General features: G+C 37.4%; 1 protein-coding gene across 10 annotated transcripts in view; it reads right to left on the reverse strand.

Moving 5' to 3' along the window:
- The window catches only part of LOC105213305 (peripheral plasma membrane protein CASK), a 72408-nt gene that overhangs the window by 26850 nt on the left and 21682 nt on the right, over positions 1 to 23876 (reverse strand). The window contains exons 1-3 of one of the 10 annotated variants that reach the window (XM_054226023.1): positions 16308 to 16825; positions 13952 to 14943; positions 4463 to 6975 (exon numbers count right to left, since the gene is read on the reverse strand). The exons of 6 other annotated variants lie outside the window; for them this stretch is intronic. In XM_054226023.1, coding sequence (XP_054081998.1) covers positions 4463 to 4921 — 459 coding nt within the window. In that variant the 5' untranslated portion in view covers positions 4922 to 6975; positions 13952 to 14943; positions 16308 to 16825. Of the gene's footprint in view, positions 1 to 4462; positions 6976 to 13951; positions 15889 to 16227; positions 16826 to 23876 lie in introns of those variants that run through there. 3 more of the 10 variants (XM_054226024.1, XM_054226021.1, XM_054226025.1) reach the window with 3 other exon arrangements.

Here is a 23876-nt window from a genome sequence, read left to right on the forward strand (position 1 = left end):
GATACTCCTTATGACCATTCCAGTTATGTAGAATCAGAGTAGATTCTAAAGCTCAGGGAGAGAGAGGGAAAGATAAACATTAAAAAAAATACTTCGAATAATAGAGATAGAATCTGATAGAGATATCATTTTAAGTAAAATGTTTTGAATTGTTTATCTCTCTTTCTGTCTATGAAATTATATATTTTTTTTTTATTTTAAATATGTACTTGTTCTTAACTCAGTATTCTATTAGGAAATGAATTTTGTTAACATGAGAAAAATAATTTTGAAATTCATTCAAATTAAATTAGTGTTAGCATCAAAAGATTCTGCTAATAGTTCCTTAGTATTTACAATTTCAACAATTTTCCATAGAAAATTCAATACTCAAACCCCAAAACTAACTGCCCCACCTCCGTACAACAACAAATCCAGCTGACAAAATTATATTGCAAAAGTTTTCAACAATTATCTCTGCTAAATTTAATAAGGTTTGGCATAATGATCAAGAAACTTCAACAACAATTCGTTGAGCCACTACATAATGCATTCGTGGAAATCCATTACAAGTCATACCAAAAGTTAAGTTAAGTTTTCGAGTAAAACAATCAAGCGGAAAAATTGTAACTAATTGCATTAGTTACATTCAATTTGCGGTCGAATGTCACAATGATGAACGATAATGCCAGCGTTAAGGTCATTTAAACACAAAGCCACATACAAATATTTATACATATGTACAAATACGAGGTATTTTTAGACGTTAATAGTGTGTCCTTATGACTTGAGCATGACTTAGAGAATGACGATAGTAAATCATATATTGTATTTAGTTGGTCAACTATGTGACAGACACAATGTAGAAGCACAGCTATACACATGAGTATGAAAATATATATATATACATGAATTCAGCAAGGCATTGCTATAATGACGGTCAAACCTGCGGCCCTGTCGTTGAAACCAACCACATTTGCCACGACCGCTCAGCTATAAACTTTGAAAATACTTGCGCACATGCTTTCGAAACTATTTGCAACGGTATGCTCATATTTATATATATATATCTGTGATATGAGTGTAAGCATCTGCTTTCATAGACCCTAAGGTGTGTGTGTGTATGCAAACAAATAGTTCCATACAATTATCTGCAATGATGACAGGCAATCATGTGAATTCAAGTCTTTATAATTCGGAAATCTGTGACAGAATACACGCGCATATTTGTATGTATATATCGTACGACTGTGTGGCATTGTTGGCTACAAATGTGGCCATTCGGCTGCTCTGTCGATGTCCTTTGTCGTTGCGATAACTTAACGTTGGGCATTATGTGGTGCTAGTGTTCGCATTGTTGTTGTTCTTGGGAATGAAAATGACCCGCAATAGTAACCACGTATGACAAATATAAATATCTACTACCTTTAAATATCTGTATGTATGCATAAAAGGTGTGTTCAAAAAATAACGGGAATTGCAAATTTCACTGATTTGGAGAGTCCAATTTAAAGAATTTTTTAGCAACCGCTAAGGTTCGACGTATTTTTATGAGCTTGGCGATTTTCGTTTCTTAAAATATTCTTTTTTTTAATCGAAAATTCCCGTTATTTTTTGAACACATCACGTATATGCACGGCATGAATGTGCGAGAGGTCCTTTGACACCAACCAATTACACTATATACATATCTATAGTAGAGGTGACATTTTTTTTTTGCGGTTAGTTTGTTGTTGTTGTGAGCTTGAGTTGATTCTACAGCGTGAAAATAATCTTACATGTCGTTGACACATTTTAAGCTTTCCCCGACCGGCTGGCAAGTTACTTTAGAATACCGTTTGGTAGAGGACGCAAAGGCGCGTTGGTGATGAGCGTGGATTTACGTTTTTTATTTGCTTACCTGAAAAGAAATAGAAGGGCGAGACAAAGAAAAGCACATGTTAAAATAGTCGGATATAAAGGTATAAAGTAGCATAAAGTGTGTAAACATCATCGTATATAAACTATTTTCGCACAAGACGAGCACGTATACCACGTACCAATTTACGTTTACATACACAGCGACAAATCCGCATGCCGCATGTCACACACAAAAGGATTTGTGCGCCTAAATGTATGCTGCTGTATGTACGAGTGTGTATATTTGCATGTGAAAGCTTGGCTGCGTCGTGGAATTTAATAAGCTCTGTAGACAGACGGTGATTGCTTTAGGGATGTATCGTATCATTTTAGGGTTGGATTTAGGCATTTTTTTTTTAATCTTTTGATTGCACAATATTATTGCAAATCAGAGAGGGTTTTCAGTTTATGTGGTTAGAGGTGGAAAGTGATTTTTTTCTCGGTATTACGAGCTCTACTATCCATTTATACCTTTTTACTGGGGCAAATATATCGAAGACCTCAACCGAAATAACTTTCAGTTTTCTCCAGTAAAGCCATTCTTAGTAATTGAAAATTGTACTATAAGGGTTTTAAAGTAAGTTACCGTTAATACTTGGTCTTAACATGGTTAGGTTAGGTTAATAAGCAAATCTCTGCATATGCATAAGGATCTCACTTAGACAGATTTTAGCGCTGTTCTTTGTGATACCAAAAAAAATGAACAATGGATCAGAAAGACTCTCACGATTTTACAAAATTTTTGGGGCGACTAATGTCAATTCCAGCCAATTCGCTAGGTTCGCCGGAGAGCATACCAAGGTATTCTGGCTAATGCTGGACGTTGGAGAAGGTAATGGCATTGAAAAACAACTCATATATATTTTGCAAATTATAGAGGGCTGACTCGTTTCGAAACATCTAGATATGGATCGAGTTATTTAGGTTAACATTTTTAAATATAGATACCAATAGGAAATAGTTCTAGCTGGATAAAGCAACAAATCGGACGAAACGTAGGATACAATATAGGTATTACTTCTTATTTAACATTGAAATAAAGACTTTTGGAGAAAAAAGAGGGTTCTGGGTGTCAAAATCGAGGATATCTAATCATTTCGACTGAAAAAAAAATTGTTATTGCTTTTTATCTGATCATAATCAGGTCCGATTATAGGCGAATTTATCTTCCGCCATTGGATCTTCAAGTACATACGATTTAACACCATTAGAATATTTCTATCAGAATTGTATCAAGTCAAGGGCCTTTAACAACGACCAGAAATAGTCCAATGTTCATATGAAGGACATTTGGAGCTAAATGAGGTTTATCGATGTCAAAATCGTGTAGACCTCTTAACTTTCAAAATTAATACGGTTAGAATATTTCTAACAGGATTTTGTCAAGTCTGGGGACCTTAAAAATCGGTCAAGATTCGAATTTCGTAAAATCAATAACGTTAGAAGTCTGAAAATTGAATAGTAACCATGGAAAACTAGTTTCATTAAGTCTCACTAATCATTTCAATGGTTTTATAACTATTTAGGTGAAATGGCTGGGAAACTTTGAAAGTATTCTAATGACTGAAGGTCGGATTCACATGTCTTCAATAATTCTTTTTTCATGAAAACTATCCAACTTCTAAATTTAATTTAATTTTATGACTTATTCTAACAGTAATTTATTGAAGTCTGAAAGAACTCACCTCAATAAAATATACCTTCCATAGAAATCTTTCGCCACAACCCTAGTAATTGCTTAAATCTACAAACACATATGCATCATCGGCATACATATTTACACGACAATTTACTACCGACCACACAGCCAGCATTGCACGTCGTGTCATGTGACATGTGGGCGGCATTAGATTATATTTGGTACGTGGTATACACTATGGCGTTTGATACAACACATTTTGGTTTATGCTTTAAGCGGTTAAAAGGTGATGGCAAGAATCTGCTTTTCGCACATACGAAAGAAAAAAATCAAAAACAAAAAACAAATACAATAACAAAATTGAAGTAGGCATATTTGGCTACATATTGGTTGCTTTGTTTCGTGTTGTTTGCTTGTATTTGCCTATACTATATTTGACTACTAAACAAACTCAACCGAATGCAACACAAGTGTTTAATTTAACGTATTTACACATTTGAGAAATGTCAGAAACAACACAAACGTCTGTTTGTAACTAGTTACATGCGTGCACGTGTTATATAGTTAAATATTAGATATATATTAATATATATTTATATGAATATATATGTATGTATTGTTGTGTGTTTCTTGTGGTGAACTCACGCACACGGCATTTCACATAAATCAAGCACACAAAGAGAAGACATCCACACCCCACCCACATGCCAACAGGCCTCCAACCCTTTTACCGTTACGGTTTGACAGTTGTAACCGCCACTTTACTCAAATATCAAACAATTTCACTTAGAGTAATCAAAAACACGCACAAACACACATTCATACTTATTGCGGCTTGAGGGTGGGTGTAAGACTTTCGAGAAACCCCGGTATATGGTTATATGTATGTATGTGTGTGTCTTAACAACGAGTACAACAACAACCATTTAGTTAGCATGAAATTACCTGATGTCCAGAGCATATTGAACCGTTGGGCGCCCGCACTCGAAACGGGCTGTGTATCGGGCATGATGTACGCGGTCCCCAGCGTGAGGAGCTTGGCCCCTGCATCGATTGTATCGAATTAAAACTATTTGAACTACAAGGATTGAAGAGGGGTGGAGGCGGCACTGGTGGTGCTGGCGGTCCGATACTCAGACTACTCAAACCGCTTAGACTGCGACAATGACTGGGACCACCTGACATGATCGTCGTATCACAACCGTAGAGACCACCGCCACCGCCGCCTACGCTCATTCCGCCAAGCGACATGTGTGAGCCCAGCAGACTGCTGCTGCTGTGCAATGGATTGCGCATATCGCCGCCGATGCCACCGACGCCGCCGCCACCGGACATCATCGCATGTGGCGGTTGTGGTGGTGGTGGCACACCCATTGGCATGCCACCGGATCCATGATGACACATCGTGCCGCTGCAATAGCAAGCACCAACTGTGTTCGCACCGCTGATACCGACCGCCGTTCCGCTGCTGTTGTGGTTGTGGACACCGCCGCCGCTGCCACCGCCGCCGCCACCGCACGATGTTGTCCCCGCTGCAGCCGCTACAGCCGCAGCTGCTGCCGACGCCGCTACTGCCGTTGATGAGCATTGGCTGCAAACACCGCCGACTCCGCTAACACCACTGCCGCCTGTGCCACTAATCCCAGCCGCACCAACTACTACACTACCAAGTACACTATTCACTGCGTGTGGCGTATCACCTGCGCTGCTGCTGCCGCCGCCGCAATAGTGATCCACGGCAAAACTATCTTGGCTACCAGAGCATTGTAGTCTGTTGTGCGGTGGCGGTGGAGATGATTGCCTCGAGTAAATGTTTATTTAGTGCCCAACCGGCGTAAATTGTTCGTACGTACGCGCAGCACAGTACACACTCGCACACACGTTCCGATGTCCTAATAATGACGGCGCGTCACGTCACGTCCGTCGTTTGTTGTTTTTCCAGCACACTATCAAGCCTCACAGCCACAATTCCACTCTGTGCTGGGTAGTGTCTTCTTGCGACGTTACGTTACACTTGGTTCGTTGCTCGTAATCACCGACCGTCGAACCTCGTAAGTTGGCTTTGTCAACGACCTATCAACTGTCAATTCGACTAACTGCTAAACGATTGCGTCCAACTTCCCACTTGACGCTGTGTGTATGGTGTGTGAGACGAGCTCCGCGCGTTCAACCGTTAGCTGATCGAACTCTTGTTGCTATTGCTGCGAAGTAAACTGTTGCTGCTGATGATGATAGCGCTGTTGTTGTTTTTGGTGTTGCTGTTGCTGTTGCTGTTCCTCTGATGTAGGTTTTTGCGCCAGAAAGGTTGACTGCTGCTCGTGGGCGGTTACACTGTTGCTCCGTATAGGCGTTGTACACGTCAACATCATCACCAATGGATTAGCGTAATCCTCTTTTCGTATGACTTGTTTTTATTTTACTTTAGCTGTTTTTCTTTCGCCTTATATATTATACATATATATGATTTCCAAGCCCATATATGTATGTATGTGACCGCGTATCACAGGAAGCCAGCCAGTGCGCGCTTCCGAGCTTTAGCATTCAACACTCAATTTCGCACACGAATCAACCCACTTTTTACGCTTGAAATCAGCGCTCGCTGATGCCGTGCTGTCAGCCCAGGCTTTGCGTTTGTCCTCGATGACGTCGTCTTTCTCACTCTCGTTCAATCTCGCGTTGAGGCGTTTGCGTTTGCTTATTATTGGGCGCTAATCTTAAACGTGGTGTACGTGAACGAGTATGTGTTTTGGGTGTTTGTATGTATATAAATTTATGTTTTCTGGTTTTCTTGATTTTCTTTTGGTATTCAGTTATCTTAACTAAGTGTATATACTTATGTATAGTATATATTAATCAATAACAACAATAACTACGCCTAATAATACAACAATTGAAAGGAGCACTAACGGTTCCAAATGAACGGCATTCATGAATACGAATGTATATAATCTACACAAACCGAGAAGCGAGTACTGGGTATAAATCGATTTTGGCACACTTTACTTTACTTTACTTTACTGTACTTTACTTATACAAATTGTTTGTTTGTCCTTCAGCGGATTTGTACGCAACGCATCTTACGTTTCCCACATATAGCTTTGGGAATGTGTGTTATTTGGTTAATTTTACGAGTGTAGACTTCTTTTTTTATCACCGTACAACAACAATGTACATGTTATGTGCTTATTGTATGTGTTTGTTGTTGAATTTAGTTTAGTAATTGATATTGGTTTTGTGCGCTAGTTTTTGTTTTAATACCATTTGTTGTTTAAAACATTTTCTTTAAGTTTTGTTTTGGTTTATTTAGAGTTCTGCATTTTATTTTATTCCCATTAGAAATGTTTCTTTTTTATTTTTATTTTTAATTTCAACAGTTTATTGATTTATTTAATTTAAGTTTATTTGGTTTTTTATTTTTATTTTATTTCGTATAAATAAATTTTGTAAGCATGCGTGTTCTGTAAGAAATGCAGAAACGAAAATTAAATTAGTCCCCATGTAGGTTTTTACAGAATTTAGCGTTTGCGAAAACAAAGCCAAAAAGCAAATATTTAATCAAAGCATATTATTAAGCAAATCAAACGGAGGAATACGAAACCAAATACAAAATTTAAAACGAAATATTTGCCAAAGCAATAGTTCGAGAATTAAGGGGTAGCAAGAGCAAAGCGATGGAAGCTATTGAATTTACATAGGAATGTATGTAAGCATACATATAAGTGGAAAACTATTCACAATACAATTAGCAACAATAAAAAAAAAATATAAAAAAATAATAAAAAATAAATTTAAAAGTCAATTGAAAAATATATAAAAAAATCCGAAATGGAAACTTACAAACTTTCGCCTTATTTGTATTTCCAATTTTGTTTAATGGTTTGAAAAATACCCTTAAATTGTAAATGCATAACATTTTAGGTTACAAGATAAAGAAATTCTTCAGTTACAACGCCTAGCAGCCGCTAACAGACACAGAGAGAGAGAAAAGAATAACTCCGTATTTCGAAACACTAGCTGATATTTCAAGAGTTGAAGACTTGGAATAGGAAGAATGGTCGATAATGGACTAAATCAAAAGTAGAGAATCAAAAGTGGATCAAAAGTAGAGAACCATTACATATGTTCAACAAAATTCATTAAATAGCAATCATTACTTAACGTTTACATTCCAACAGAAAGATATTAGTTCCCGAATTTCGTAAAATAGGAAGCATTACTTTCCGATTACATAGCAATACAGAAATATTGGTCTCCACAGTTCATAAAATTGGAAGTAATGACTTTACGATTACATTCCAATACAAGAATATTGTTCACGAATTTTTGGAAATAGTCTTCATACATTAGGAAATTACTGTATTATTGGTCACCGAATTTCGTAAAATAGGAATAATTACAATACGATTACATTCCAATACAAAAATATTTGTCACCACAGCTTATAAAATGGGATTCATTACTTTACGATTACATTCCAATACAAAGATATTTGGTTACCCGAATTCTTAAAATAGAAATCATTGCTTTACAATTACATACATTCCAATACAAATACATATTGATACCCGAATTTTGTAAAATTTTAATCATTACTGTACAATTACATGGGAATACATTTGTATTGTAAATAGAAGGATGTTAAGAATGTACAGACGATTGTGGTGATTAAAACAATTATTGAAAACATAAGAACCATTGTAATTTTTTAAACAGCCTTCCCGAGCTGAATTCTAGAATTCTTCCAAACAATTGAAGAATTTAAAAATAAGCGCATAAGTTTTGGAAATGCCAACGAGAGTTTTTAAATGTAAAATTATTTAATTTTTGAATAGTTTCGTGTTTCTCCATTACCTTCTAGCATCTATATGATCAAAACTTTTGTGAGCTCTAAAAATTGTCGTTCTAAAGATTAGATGAATCGGAAAACAATATTTTTCTGTCTATTATCGAATCAGCACCTTCCAGCCTGAATTAACCAAAGATTTTTGAAGAAGAAAAGCTTTATTTGTAAATAGTTCAAAAGATAGAGAGGTGAAAACTTTTGGTATCTTGCTTGAGGTAAGGATACGATTTATGAGAAAATTTTGAAATTTGGAACATATTGCATATATATATTGTTACGATTTTTAACCCATTCACTGTGGAAATGAATATTATATTGTTTGTAAGACAAGACCATCTAGTATAATAGATGATGACCGAATAATCTAAATTTGGCAAAAAAATAATATGGGAAACCGAAAGAAAGCGCTTACCGCAAAATTACCGTCAAAAAAGAAAAAAAAAAAACCTAAATTCAAATGAATTCGCCGTAAAAAACAATGAACACTAATATCCACTTTAATTTTCCTTCCTAAAAAACATATAGCAAAAAGAATTAGTGCGAATCTTGAGTAATGTAAATAAAGCTAACCCATTCCCGTGACAGTAAACATAATTATATTTATCATAAAATAAAACAAATTTATTAAAATTGCACATCGAAGACATTAATCATGCGCCAAGCTTTACAGCTGGAGTTTGAGCGCATGAGTGCCTCTGTTATAATTGTTTTATTATTCTTTTACGATGCTCATATGTCTTACATTTCAGCGCCAAAGTGGGAGTAGTACCTAACATGCCTGCCTACAGCAAGTGTCTCCAATGTACATATGAATGTGGGATTTCATATATCATTTGGAAAAAAACGTAATATTTATTAGTATTTGCACAAAGGTGGCAGGCAGCGCGTAGATCTAACATTCGAAACACATCCATCATAGCGGAGCGTAGCAGAAAATCGCAAAAAATAATAATAAATAATCCGAAAACCTAATAATCTCATCAGTGCGAAATGAAAATGTTGTTATCAATGACAGAAAGTTTGCAGACAGCTTCAACAAATACGTTTGTTTTTTTTTGTTTTTTTTTTTGATAAACGTGAGTGTAAGTGAATTACACCTTGCTACTTAAGTGCAATCAATTATTCATTATTTATAAAGTAGAAACACACACACGCCCACTCACTTGTGCATAGAACCGACATGTGTGACGGCGCAGCTGTTGTACTATGAGTATTCAATTGCGCTGATGCTATTAAATTCCCATTTACGATTAGCTGTTGATTTTTTTTTTGCCTTCATCCGTTACTTTATTTCAACTTTAGCCCTTTCCTTCCTTCCGACATACATTCAATAGAAATGCTCTTATCTTAGCGATTTGTACTTTGTATTCTTGTTGTGTTACTGCCTTCCACTTTTCACTTTCCATATCCCATTGTATTGCATTTGGTATTATTTGCGAAAATTGTCTAACTGTAATATCATGTCTTCACTATTATCGAGCGCATTTTGTAGCTTTTTACGAAACTATAGTGCTGCCGTTTCCTGTACGGATTTCGTTGGTTGTATGTCTTCCGTTTGCCTTTTCGGCAAAATCTTCTTCTTCATTTTGCATAAACTTCAATATTTCAAGGGGGGTTCAAGGAAAAGTTTCGAACCCCACTTATGTGACTATGTGTGTATGTGGTTATGGATATTTATATTTTAAAATTTTAAGCTACATACATTCGCTCCTAATATCTTCTTCACTTTATTAAGGTATTTGGCGTGCTTAAGCGCTCGCGCCTATAGCGTTTTTAGCATAAAAATGCTTTTCGTGCATTCATAAAAATGTACTTATGCTAATGTTTCGGTATCAACACATATATAAAATTTACATTTTATAATACTGCGGTAGGCGGGCGCTACAAGGCAGCTGCCACATTCTGTTAGTAATGAAGCGGGCTTTCACACCTTCGGACAAAGGTCTTTAGACAGCTTTTAAAGTTTATGATTTATATTTGAAGTGTAAGTAACTAGTTAATGCGCTAACTTTATCGAGAATGTTAAAACTGGGCGAATCAATTTACATTTTTATAATTTTTATGAAAAAAGTAACGATTTTTAAGCTAACGGATTTTGAAGTGACGTTTTTGAAGTAAGGGCTTTACACCATATCTGTTATTAGAAAGTTTTGAGATTAAGTAAAATATTTAAATAACAATATGATGAAAGTATCGGAAGATATGATGAAGATGATTTCGAAAACGCTGAAACAATTTTATCAAATTTGTTTCTAAAATGGTTGTTTGACAAGCAGGTAATAATTTAATTATAATCGTCTATATACGACAATAAAATTGCATTTTTAGTAAAGCATTTCGAAATGCAGTGCAACTTCCATAACTCGAACTTCTATAACACGAAGATCTCCATAACTCGAACACTTGAATTGGCAATAGCGTTTAGAAGCCAAATTTCCTTCCCTAACTCGAATTTCTATAACTCGAAGTTCTCCATAACTCGAACTCTTGAAGAGACAATAAAGTCAAACTTTCATACAAATTTCCTTCCATAAATCGAACTTTTTGGTCAGGACATAATACAAAATTTAAAATTTTACTATCGAGGCAGAATTTTAAAAGAGTCCCTCTATATTGTACGGAGGCAATAAAAAAATATAATATTACACATATGGATTGCATAAGTCATCTAACAAAGGCATGGGATATAGACTACATGTTTTAACGTATGTACATAATACTTTATGCGATGTTAATAAATAGAACAGTGTATAAAACTATATTTTACAGTTTTTTGAAAATTGATATGTTTTAATGAAAATTCTATAACTCGAAGTCTCTCTAACTCGAAGTTTTTTTGTGTATTATGGTGATTCGAGTTAGAGAAGTTCCACTGTATATTAATGGGTGAATATTTAAAGGTATCTTGAGATCACTCTGGTAATATCTCTTTTTGAAAACACTTCAAACGATTCCAATTTCTTAAACAATTTTGCGGAAAATGTTGTATAGAAATGTAAACACTCAAGAAAATCTTGAATTATAGAGGATTATAATATCTAGGAAATCTTTTTTCTTGGGAACACTTCAAACTATTCCAGTTTCTTAAAAGACTTTGAAGGAAATGCTTAGAAGAAAGGTAAGCACTTCATAGAATCTTGCATTACGTAGGATTAGAATATCTAGAACTGGTATTTGGGGATTGTCCCGTATGGCATCGCTTATAAAAGCCAGTGAAATGACAATCAAGTTGTCAAATTTTATTTAATTTTTATTTTTTGTTACCCCAACTGCCTTCTGCATGACCGCATCAATTTCCGATATTGTTAGTTATTATTGAGTGTTTTTTTTTTAGTTTATTCTCCAGTAAATTTGTAAAAATATTAAGGTAAAGGATTGGTTATCGCAGTTTGACCAGGGTAAAGCAATTCAATAGAATGTCATTCTCTATTGCGACTAAATTAAAATTAAATATATGAACAAAATATGTAGAAGTACATCTCAGACCACATTTATTTAATTTATTTTATCAAAACTTCAATAGTTATGAAAGCTTTCATAGCTATGCACTTTAAGCTTATGAAAGCTCCCCTGATGAGTTATCGTTTATTGCAGATTCGTTGAAATGTTTCAATAGAGTTTTTCGCAGAAATTAACGCCGTACAAAATGAAATTGAAAATTAGAAGAGTTCAAGTTAACTATTCTCGTGAAATATTCAACAGAAAACAGCATGAAAGCTTAATATAAACACCCACCACGTGATTTGAATCCTATTTGATTTCCAAGAAATTCGCATAATATAAAAGGTGTAACTACTAAATCGCAATTAACTATTAAAAGCTACTACATCCAATAAACAGCGAGCTTTAACGGTGTTGACGTGACTCGCATGCGAAATGGCTCATTTTAAAGCGCGGTCCATGTAATAGAGCGGCAATTACACTCAATTTCAATTGCGAAATGGTAAATGTGTCGATGAATGGTTGAATAACAATTTCTAGAGACGCTTAAGGATGCTGAAAACAGTTGTATTTTACTTTTACAAACCAATCAACATTCAAAGTGGAAAATAGTGTATCTCTGCAGTTCATATTAAAAAGAGTGGAGTGAATTTATCGATATTTATTACTTAGAATTTTTGAATTTTTTTTTTTTCAATTTAAAAAGTGATTTTTTCGCACAAATCTTGAGCATAATTTATACACTTGAATGGATTAAATACTTAAAAATTTCCATCTAATTCCAACTGATTTTTTTCTTTAATTTCCGTTTAAAAGGCCACCCACATATTAAATATAAGGTATGTGCGCACACAAACAACAATGTATTTGGAATGAAAAAACTTTATAATTCTCAATTAATTCAGGCATCTTTCGCACGCTTTCTTCTCGCTACGACTATGTAGTATACGAGTATAAGCTAAGCACAAACATTTGCAGGAAGTTGAAAATTTCTTCTTAATTAAATTGGTATTTCCGATTAATCAACTGCTGTGCAGCAGAAAGTTTCCCCCAACTACGTGGAAGATACACGTATAACGGCAGTTAGGCGTCTAGGCTACAACTACAGCAACGGCAATGACAACAGCAGCAATGGCAGCAGAAGAAACAGCAGCCATAACAGGAATAAAAACAAAACGAATGGCAGTGGAAGAGGAAGTGGAAAATACAAAAAAAATATGTACCGAATAAAATCCAAAGAACGAATTATATCAGGCTAAAGAATATGCTGAAATAACATTTATGGGAACTTGCTAGTTGCGCGGCAGCAAATGGCTGCTGTTGCTGCTGCTGCCATGTCAGATGTTGCAAATAAAAACCGCAAAGGAAAATTTAATTAAATTAAACGAAAGCATGAACGAACGAACGAACGAGCTAGCAAAAAGTCAAACAGCAAACACAAGATGAGACGAGACGTGGTTGACTGTGAGGACTGTGAAGACTGCGAAGACTAAAAGGACTGTGAGGACTACGAATACTAAGAGCACTGTGGACCAACCGTACGTTGAGTGTGCCAGCACACACGAATTGTGTCGTGCGAAAAAGCGTATCTGCGGTGAAAAATCTGCTTAAATTTACAAAATTCTTCTGTGGCATAGGCAATGCAAAGTAGATGAACAACGAGTGGTGGCGAAAAAACACGAACGAAAACTTGTAATCAAATTGAAAAATTTATGAAACATTTTAAAATATTGTTGCGGCCAATTCAACAAGGCATACAATGAAAACTCAGCTAACGGTGCAAATGTTGTTAAGCGGTGGATGGATGGGGCGATGGGGTGAGCGCATCCTTAAACGCAGCAGGACACGCACTGCCAGCTAGACGAGCGCGCGCGCGCTACAAACAAACATACCAACAAGCAAATGTAATGGAAATGCGAATGGAAAGCGAAATCTAAGCCAAGAGCCAACTGTAACATGGAACAGAAAGCAGCAGCAACAACAACAATAACACAAACAAAAACTGGCAAATAAAACTTTAAAAAGTAACAAATGTGAATGAAAGCAAAAAAGAACAACCGTAGTGAAAAAAGAATTCGAACAAAAAGTCTAAAGCAAACTTTAGCAGCGAAAAAAGAATTGTGTGTAAAAAGTGGCAAAGTCATACTTACTGCAACAACAACAATATTGCTAGCATCTTCACGGCTGCTTGGCTGACTGACTGACTGACGCGCTGTCTCACTGGCTAAGCGGGTGGGCGGACGTGCGCTCACTAAACTTCGCTACGCTTCGTCTCCAACAACTTTGAATCCCGACTCCCCGGCTCCGCTCGCTCGCACACTTTCTTGTTGTTGTTGCTCGTTGCAACAAACACTGTATGCGTTTGCTTTTTGCTGTGTATGGCAGCGGCTGCCTCTCTCGTTAGCAGTTAGCTACAACAACAACAACACACGACGATGAGGACGTTAGCGACGTTGGCCGTGTGTGTTTGAATCCAAAATCAATAACAGATTTTGGGGTGAAGGCAGCAGCAGCAGCAGCAAACAGTACTCCAACAGCGCTCAGCCGCCTGTAATACGCACACACACACTCGAGTGCACAACTCTCTTCTTCTTTGTAGTATAATGAAGACTGAGCGCGCGACCGTTTGATGTTGGCTGACGCCGCAAAGGTTGGATTGAGTTATGTAGAGCGGCGGCGGCGTGCGCGCGGCGGGATGTAACGGTTGACGCCGCTAATGCTGTTACTGTTTCTGTCTGAAGCTCAATCCGACGCGGCGGTGGAGGACTCGCTTTGGGGCTGAGGCAGGTGCTGAGCCACTAGGCAGATGCACAGGCACGAAGTGATGTAGAAAATGGAGTGTGTGTGTGTTTCGCTAATGTGTGCGTGCGTGCCTTACACACACTACTGCTACGCTGCTCGTCGTTTACGCTGTAACATCGAGACCAAGTCCAAGTCCAAACACAGACGTAGACAAAGTTCGTTATTTTTTCTTTTCTTTCCTTTTTATTTATGGCGTTGCGTTTATATTACAAAGTTCAGTGTGTTTATTGTTGTTATTCTTTTATAATTTCTTTTTTATTTTTTTTCTTTCTTTTTTGTATAAGTTCTTTGCAGCTTGCTTTCAGCGTATCGAGCACACTACTGTTCAATTTCCTTTTTACTATGCGCGTCGAGTGAAAAAGTTTAAGTGCGTTACAACAACAGCAACCATTAAGCGACGTTTACTACGACCCTTACTTTGCTTTGTAAAGAAAAATTTCGTTTTCTTTTTAAGCTTTTTACTGAGTTCTTTGCAAATTTTCTTATTAAGTTGAGTAGGCAGCGAGCGTTTAGGGCTATTTACATGGCAGACAAAAACAAAAACAAACAATTGTATTGACGCGAAAATCGCGAAAATATTTAGAGAAGCTGTATAACGGCAAAAATTGTTGGGCGTCATAAAGTCTCCATGAAAAGTTGGCGTTTAAGCCGCCACTGCCTGCTCTCTCATTAAATCCTTAGGCAAACTATGAAACAAAAAACTTATTAGCATACATTTAGGCGTGTGTACTTATTATAGACAAGTGTATGGAGTCTAATTTGAGGCAGACATATTTAATTTAGCGTGAGTAGCCATAACAAGGCAGTTTGTGTTGGTGGGAGGTATACTTTCTATAGATAACGGCGTCAATAACGGTTATAACGGCATATAGCCATCGCTATATAGACTCTAGCTTGAGTTGTAGTGACCGCGCAGCTTGCCACACAGCAAGTTGCATTGCGAATTATGCTTATTTTTGCAATTTTTTGCAACAGCAAGTGCATGCTCTCCGCCGTTGTGACCACAGCCAACCCACTTGAAGCGCTTGTAGAGCAAAAAAAAAATTGTATAGACGCCCACGCACGCAACGCGATTTTCCTATTATTCTATTCTTATTACAACAGCCAATATGCCGCGTCGTATTATTTATTTTTATTTATTCAACGCTTTCTTTTTTCTTCTTCCTTTTTTTACTAGTTCGCTGTCATTGTATAGCTGTCCGCCTTCAATGCCGCAACATTGCACTGCCCACTCGCGTTAGCATAGATGATTGTTGCTTTTTTGAAATTTTTCAAATAGTAAAAAATCACTTAAGCATATACATATATATGCAACAACAACAACAACAGCTAGCATGGCAATGACAACTCACAATATGTGTGCGTATCAATGTAAGGTTGGGTATGAGCGGCGAAGGGCGGGAGTTAGGCAAGGTAAACTCGATTCCCTCTACACCTCACCGCGCTACAAACGCACGAACGCACACCCACACGCATACACACACCGAGACAATTGCACATGACCATGCCAACTGCCATATAGTCAAAAGGAGTCGTAGCAAAAACGCTCTGGCTCTGGTTGAGGCTATGTAGAATGTGCAAAAAAAAAAAATTAAGAAAAAAAGATTTCAGTTTTTTCACGCACAACTTCAACTTTTCTTTCACTTCAAATGCAAATACCGTTAAAATTAAGCGTTCTAATTACACGAAAACAATAATATTTACTTTAAGTTTCATTTTGTAATTAATTTTCTATTTTATTCACAGTTGATTTTATTGTCTGAAATTCGCAAGTCTCTCCAATATATATTTTTTCACAATTTTTGCTCTGCAACACTTCTACTAAATTGTGTATGTTTCCTTGCTTAGCTTTACTTTTCTAGTTCTTTTTTATATTTCATTATTCGCTTGATGCCCGTTATGCAGTGTATGTGTGGAGAGCAAGAAGTGCTGTGCTGAGCTGTGTGTACCCTTTCCAGCCAAGGGCTCGCGTTCGACTGCCACAAATAGCGCCAGCAAGGTACACTGTTATAGACGCGAAAATCGCGCAGATCCTTCGACGAAGCATACACTACGAACAGCGCAGCATCACAACAACAACAATATATTGTCAAAGAGCGTAGAGAGCGACAGCAGCAGCGTATCAAAGTATTGGCTGACTTAAATGGCGCTCAACGCCAGAAATCGACGAATTTGACTCAATGGCTCTCAGAATCCAAACTAAAAATTATTGCAGCGCTGAATGCAGCAAATCACACCATTGTGAAGCGACAGCAAGCAAATATGTTTCGAATGTTTCTGCGCTCTGCTGTTGCTGCTCTGATGCTGAGCGCGCATATGCATGCCACCCGGTAAGGCATAGATTTTACCTTTCCGTCGTGACTGCGACGGCGCTGCCAGCGTCGACTTTGGCAGCAATCAATTTCCGGTACAGCTTTCGAAGCTGTCAGTAGCGGCAATACGAGCAAGCGAGATGGCAATACAGACAGTCGAAAGCAAGGCAATATGCTCGTGAGCTCTCCTACCCCACCGGAGAGACAGCAACACTACATTGCGCCCTTGGCTCCTTGACTGGTGGATGCTGTGCGTGCTCAGGCCACTCACTACGGTAGCGCTGAATCTGCACCAACAGCATCAAGTACAACAACAACACCCGTAAATTTAAAGCTAAAAAATTATGCTCGGCTTTTAAGCTGCTCAACAACATTTTACACAACGCGCATGTGCAAATCGAAGTTTAAACTATGAAGTCCTTGTGCTCTCACGTGCTTCTCTCTACACGCTCTTGCTCTCACGAGTACAATTCGTATGTGTAATTGCTTTTGCTGCCAGATTAAGCGCACAGCAATTCAAATGGACACAGTCATTATTGCCAATACAACAACACCAACAGCAACAACAACAACACATACATATGTACATCATCATATGACAGCAAAAGTAAAATAACGTTAGCATTGCAGCCACAAAAGACGATTGTGTTCGTCGAACGTACGACGAGTACGAGTACGATGTGCCTGCCTGCAAAGCATTTTGACTATGGCAATGACAGCGCTTCGTTGCAGCAGCAGCAACAGCAACAGAGGCAGCATAAGTCAGAGTCAGAGGCTACAGAGAAGCATTAAGTAAGCACAATTACACAGAGAATCGGTAAACGACTTAACGGCTCAGAAACTGCCAGCTCACGACCGAAGAACGAAAGGAGGACCAACCAAACTAAATAGCCGACACAGTGACAACTCGACACAATCGGCAAGACCAAGGCACATACATCTATACAAATCTATGCCGTACATATGTTAGCTTACCAGCGACCATCAGCAAGCTTAAATTTGAATATTTACAATTATATACAGACATACATACATATTTAGCATATGTACATATGTATGATGCGTCTGTTCAGGCTATGCGTATGGGCATGTATTCACATTCAGATATTCAGCAGCGAATTTATATTGCGCAATGCCTATCCTTTGACATATTCGTACAACAGACGCTGACGCTATGACAAATTGCAGGGATTGCATGCTGATATGTCTGCCCGCCTCACGGGCAGGTGGGCTGTCAAATCAGTCAAGCAGTGCGCCAGTTTAGGTCTATAACTGTGCGACTATGTGCGCTTGCAACGGTACATAGTTTTAAGTTTATGTTTTATCGTCGAAAAAATTGAAGATTTCTGGAAGAAAGTTGCGACTGACATAATGATAAAAACCCCAATTGAAGCTTGCATTGAAAGCATGTAAGAAAGGCTAACATATTTTAGTACCTTAAAAAATATTGCCTACATTTAGGGGTGTAGATTAATTAAAATTGGGAATATTTCGAATTGTATAAATAAATGATAGGTTAATTACAATAATATTTTATTAAATCGGATTAAATGAACTTCTTCAAAATAGAAATGGTTCATTGATGCTTTAGCAAACTTCATACAAATCGTTGTCTACATTTTGGAGTGCAGAAAAACTAACGTTAAAATATCTCATTCAGTGTTTAATGGTATTAATTTGGAATAGTTCAGAGATTACGGTAGAAAAAACATAAAGAACATCTGAAGATTTGGAATAACATTTATATACATATACTACAGACCATTTTAGATATAAAAAATGTAGGCCGGAATGGAGTTTTATGCATTATGGAGGAAATATTTCACCAACTTCTGACCATTTACAGGTCACATCGAAACCCTGGGAACTGCAGAGCTGATGAACTCGAAAGAAAGGACACTCGTGTCGCTATTTCAATAGACTGCGAACGAGTTGAGGCTTCTTTGACCTCTTGTGTTCCACTGCTTGATCAACGGAGCTCCCGCGAATTCGATAACAGTCTGTTAGCAATCAACATCTGCTCGGTTGCGAGAATCTTACGGCACAGAGGGGAACCCAAGAAGTCAGGTGAACTATCGCTCTTAAAAATGTTCACATCGTATGGAGGAAAAAGATGGAAACATCGAGTAATTTCCTTCTCCACTGCCCATGGTTCGCAAGACTGAGGTTGAAATATCTCAGTAGCTATACTCTTGGCGAACCAAGCTAGCTGGCAAGAATGAGCTTTATTCGCCTCATAAAATGTATAATATGTAGGCTCGCTTCTGTGATATACATATAAGGGTAGGTTTGAAATCCATAATTGGGAACTTTTTGACAACATAATGGACCGGAAGCTAAAGGCGCCCAATAAGGATCTTTTGTAATACTTGTCGCGAATGTAAGATTCTGAACCTAATCTCAGCTAGCCATATTTGAGGAGTGAAATTTAATATCCAGCTTGACGGAAATCTACTTTTTCTATCATATATAGATCATAATGTGTAGGGAATAAATAAATTCTGATAGGTTCTGATATGTTAAATCTCGCACTTACCAGACTTACATATGGTGATTGTTATGATTTTTTTTTCTAAATATAAATTTTTGTAAACTGCCGTCAAAATATTATACTTTGAAAACAAAGCGTTGCCTATATTTAGGAGCGCAGTATAAACAACGCAGGAATTAATATTTTATTAAATCCGGCTAAATGAACTTTTGCTATCGAGATATTTCTTGACTGGAAAAGGCTTCGAAAAAAGCTCAGAAGGTTTCCAAGTTCAAGATCTAATCTTTGCTGTCATAAATGATTAAAAAAATCATATTTTTGAGGTGTCTCAAACGGTGTCAGTTTTCTTTAAGAGCTCAATGAAAAATCCGCAGGTTTAAACGAATCAATCATATGTATTCCACATATAGAATATGCAACAGCGTTTAATTTCCGTTGACTCATCTCATAGGAGGAATTTCTAACAGTTCAAGACCACACTCACTACAACACATCAGCACTTAAACTTACTGATAGCACACATCCCTTCGTAATTCAGAAGCTCACACTTAGGCTTTGTTTACAAATGCAAATGCTGAATACGAAGGGGTACGGCAACTGCACAATCACCAGCAGCAAGCAAGCTCATATACATACTTGCATATGTATGTGTGTAAGATGAGAATGCATATGATAGATGGATCCATGCACTAGATGATGATTCAGTTGCATACATTGTTGTTGTTGCTGTTGCATAGCGCTGTAGCGTATGAGTGATAGATAAACTCTTAGACGACAAACTTGACGGACTGGTTGACAAACCAAGATACGGCGCTGGTTGTCTGTATGTATGCATGTATGCTGATGGTGGTTAAGTGCATACAATGGTGAGTATGTGTGAAGAGGACACATGAAATAAAGGCTTAAAGCAAGCACAGGAGCTAATATGCGAACAACACACAGGCATATATGTATGTATGCCATTGGCATTTCTTGAAGCGCAAAAATGAGTTTCTAAATCATGTCAGTCTCCATGCCACACCACACCTTCCAACAGCACAACGGCTGCGGTGCATTTTGGGCAAAGTGGGCGGACAGGGCAGGGCAGCTAGCTAAGTAAGTAGCTCACAAACGCTTTTCATACAAAATACGGGATATCCTTTGCGGTTGGCAAAAGGATGCGCCGCACCACCTAACGCCTGCCAGCGAAGCCAGCATACATGGCGTATGAGTAACATTCATTGCCAAAAAGACAGAGGCAGGCACACACACTAACAACACAAACATACACATCTAAAGGTAGCGAGTGAGTGTGGAAAAAAACACAGTAGTATGAAGTCGCAAATCGAAATAAAATGAAATGAAAACGAGCCGCCGCAACCGCAACCTAATTACGGGTAGTAAACATGTTTGTGCGCATTGCATACAAAGCATGTGTAGACACATACATATATACATACAGACATATATATTTATGCTCGTAAGTGGCTGCTGCTGCTGCTGACTTACCGCAAAAGTAAAGAAAGCGCGTACTGACCGTACAGACAGACAAATGTTTCGCGTCGACAGACACTGTCCATAAAAGCTAAGCATTGGAAAAAACATGCACGTAGCATAGACACAGGCTCAACTACACGCCGCATGCCACGTCACTTGGACATGCTGTTTATATAAAATATACCTTTATATGTATGAGGTGAGTTCAAAAAATTACGGGAATTTTCGTTTTTTGAAATAAATTTCTATTACGAGGTGTGTTTGAAAAATAACGGGAATTTCAAGTTTTTTGAAAAAATAGTTTTTCGAAATGTGTTCAAAAAATAACGGGATTTTTTTTTTTAAACAAATTTTTTTTACGAGATATGTTCAAAAATTAACGGAAATTTCCGTTTTTTTAAATATTTATTACGAGGTATGTTAAAAAAATAACGGAATTTTCGTTTTTTGAAAAAATTATTATTACGAGGTATGTTAAAAAAAATAACGACAATTTTCGTTTTTTTTTTTGAAAAAAATATTTATTACGAGGTGTGTTCAAAAAATAACGGGAATTTTCTTCAAACTATTTATTTATGCGTCTGTATTAATATGGTCGCCTTCAAAATAATCTCCATTCGGTATTAGGCACTTATGCCAGCGCTTCTTCTAATCGTCGAAACACTTCTTAAATCGGGTTTTGGGTTAACCTTTGGCTCTTTCAGCGCTTTCTCGTTGTGTGCTCGGAAAACGAGGACTCTTTAAAGTTCTATTTATTTTTTGAATTAGGAAAAAGTCACACGGAGCCATGTCTAGCGAAGGAGGAGGCTGGGGCATCGTCATATCGTCATAGTGGCAAATAATTCACGAACAAGCAACGAAGTATGAGCTTTTAACAAACGAAAATCGCCAATCTCATAAAAACACGTCTAACCCTCTTCAAGGGCATGTATATCGACATAATAAAAATTAATAAGAAAAATAAAACAAAATTAGAAAATTTAATTTTCAAAATTCCCGTTATTTTTTGAACACACCTTTTATATACATATATAAATATACGGAGTATGCACAACTTCTGGCATATGAAGTAGCGCAGCACATTTGTTTGCTTAACCGTATGGAGAATGTGAAAAAATCCCAACCAGAACATTGCAGAAACGAGAGAAAAGAAAAAAATAAATACAAAAAAATAAAAATAAATAGATAAACAAGAAAGTGGACCCGAGCGTATCGAAAACATTAAGCAAACACAAGCGACCAACATAAATGCCATGCCAAGCAATTGAAGCCAGCAAGCAAGCAAGCAACAACAACAACAATGTTATGTAGGTCCTGTCGGTTAAAGTAGGCCTGCAACAGTGAAAGGATGTATGCATACACTTTCATCAGGCAACTCCCAGGCGCTGTCGTTGTCGCTGTGTCGTCGTCATCATCAGCAGTCGTTGTTGCAGCAACAACACACTCACAAACACACATACTCGTAACAGACTGTAAATATGAAAAATGCTCCAGTTTAAATGTGAACACAGAAACGGGCACGTGATTAAAGGACGACGTGGCTAACAAAAACAAAAAAACGAGCACGAGCAGAAAAAACAAAAAAAAAAAAAACATGCGATTTTGTTAGGCCGCTTCGTGCACTGTTTGTCAGTTGGAATGTTTGGTGGGCCGATGCGTCATTTTGCCAGTTCGCCAGTTATCCGCTCGCTCGCTGGCTAAGCTAACTTATAGCGTATGTTGTTGTTGTTGCTGCGGCAAGTTATTTGCAAGCAGCAGTTAGTGGGGCATGCGACACGACTGCCCGCTCCATTGTTGCCCCGCACACCATCGTTGATGATGATAAAATTATTGGGCCGAACGAACTTTCGCCGTTGTGCGAGCGCGCCACACCAAAAACTTACTTACTAGTGCATAAAAAAGTTTATTTTCGCCAAAACAGTTGAATTAATATTTTACATATTCATATATTTTATTGTTTTCATACAAGTATTTACGGTGAAATGCATGTGAGCACAAGTGTGTGTGTGTGTGGCAATGAGTATGGGAATTCATGCATATAGTAGCAATGAATGATGCTGTAAGCGAAAAGTGCGCTCAGTTTGTGCAATTTTTTATTATTCTTTTTTGTTATTTTTTGTATTATTCAGTGTGATTCTCACTTCGGCAGCCATGTGCCAACAGCTAGCCAAACTAGCAGCCAGCCAGCGTCGGTGCTGAGCCGGAAAAACTTTAAAAATATGTAAGTGTAAAAAGTGCCATATACTCTCGTAATAAAATATATATTAATATTGCAAAAACGTCGATGTCGATTTTTTTGTATACAGTCCAACTGCAAATGCGCGCATTATTCGCAAAATCTGAAGAAAAAAACAACAATAAAAATACAACGGAAAAACTCGCAATAAGACGTCAGCCATACCATGCATATGAAATACTCAGCAATAACGTAAGCGAATGTGTAGAGCAATGCAAATGAATTTTAAATTTAAAATCATGAAATTCCGATTTTAAGTGTTTTTATTAACAGTATTGATTTTAAAAAGTTCACGGAGTTCCTGGCTAAAATTATAAATGGAGCTGTGTGAGGTAAAACTCATTAAATGAAGTAATAACAGTTTTTGTATAGTAGTTTAAAGAATTCAAGAATTCTGGAAGAAAGTTGCAGCTGCCATTATGACAGACCCCAGATATAAAACCCACAATTGTAGCGTATGTTGAAAGCATATGTATATAGAAATATCGAATTGTGTACAATGTTACCAACATTTAGGACAAGCGCTGGTTTAGATCTAGGAGGACTGCCGTGCTGTTCGCCCTCAGTAAAGTTCAACTCTCCTTAGTCGTAGTGGTCCTAACTGGTCATTGGTCAACTGGTCAACCACGCGGTAAGGTTAAAAATCTTACAGGATGCTAGCTGTAGAAGCTGCCTGGAGGTGGACGAGGTGGAATCATCCCATCACTTTCTTCTGGAATGTCCCGCCTTTGCGAGATCAAGAAAAAATTTCTCAGATC

This window comes from Zeugodacus cucurbitae, chromosome 2 (genome assembly GCF_028554725.1).
Source record: "Zeugodacus cucurbitae isolate PBARC_wt_2022May chromosome 2, idZeuCucr1.2, whole genome shotgun sequence".
Taxonomy (NCBI): Eukaryota; Metazoa; Arthropoda; class Insecta; order Diptera; family Tephritidae; genus Zeugodacus; species Zeugodacus cucurbitae.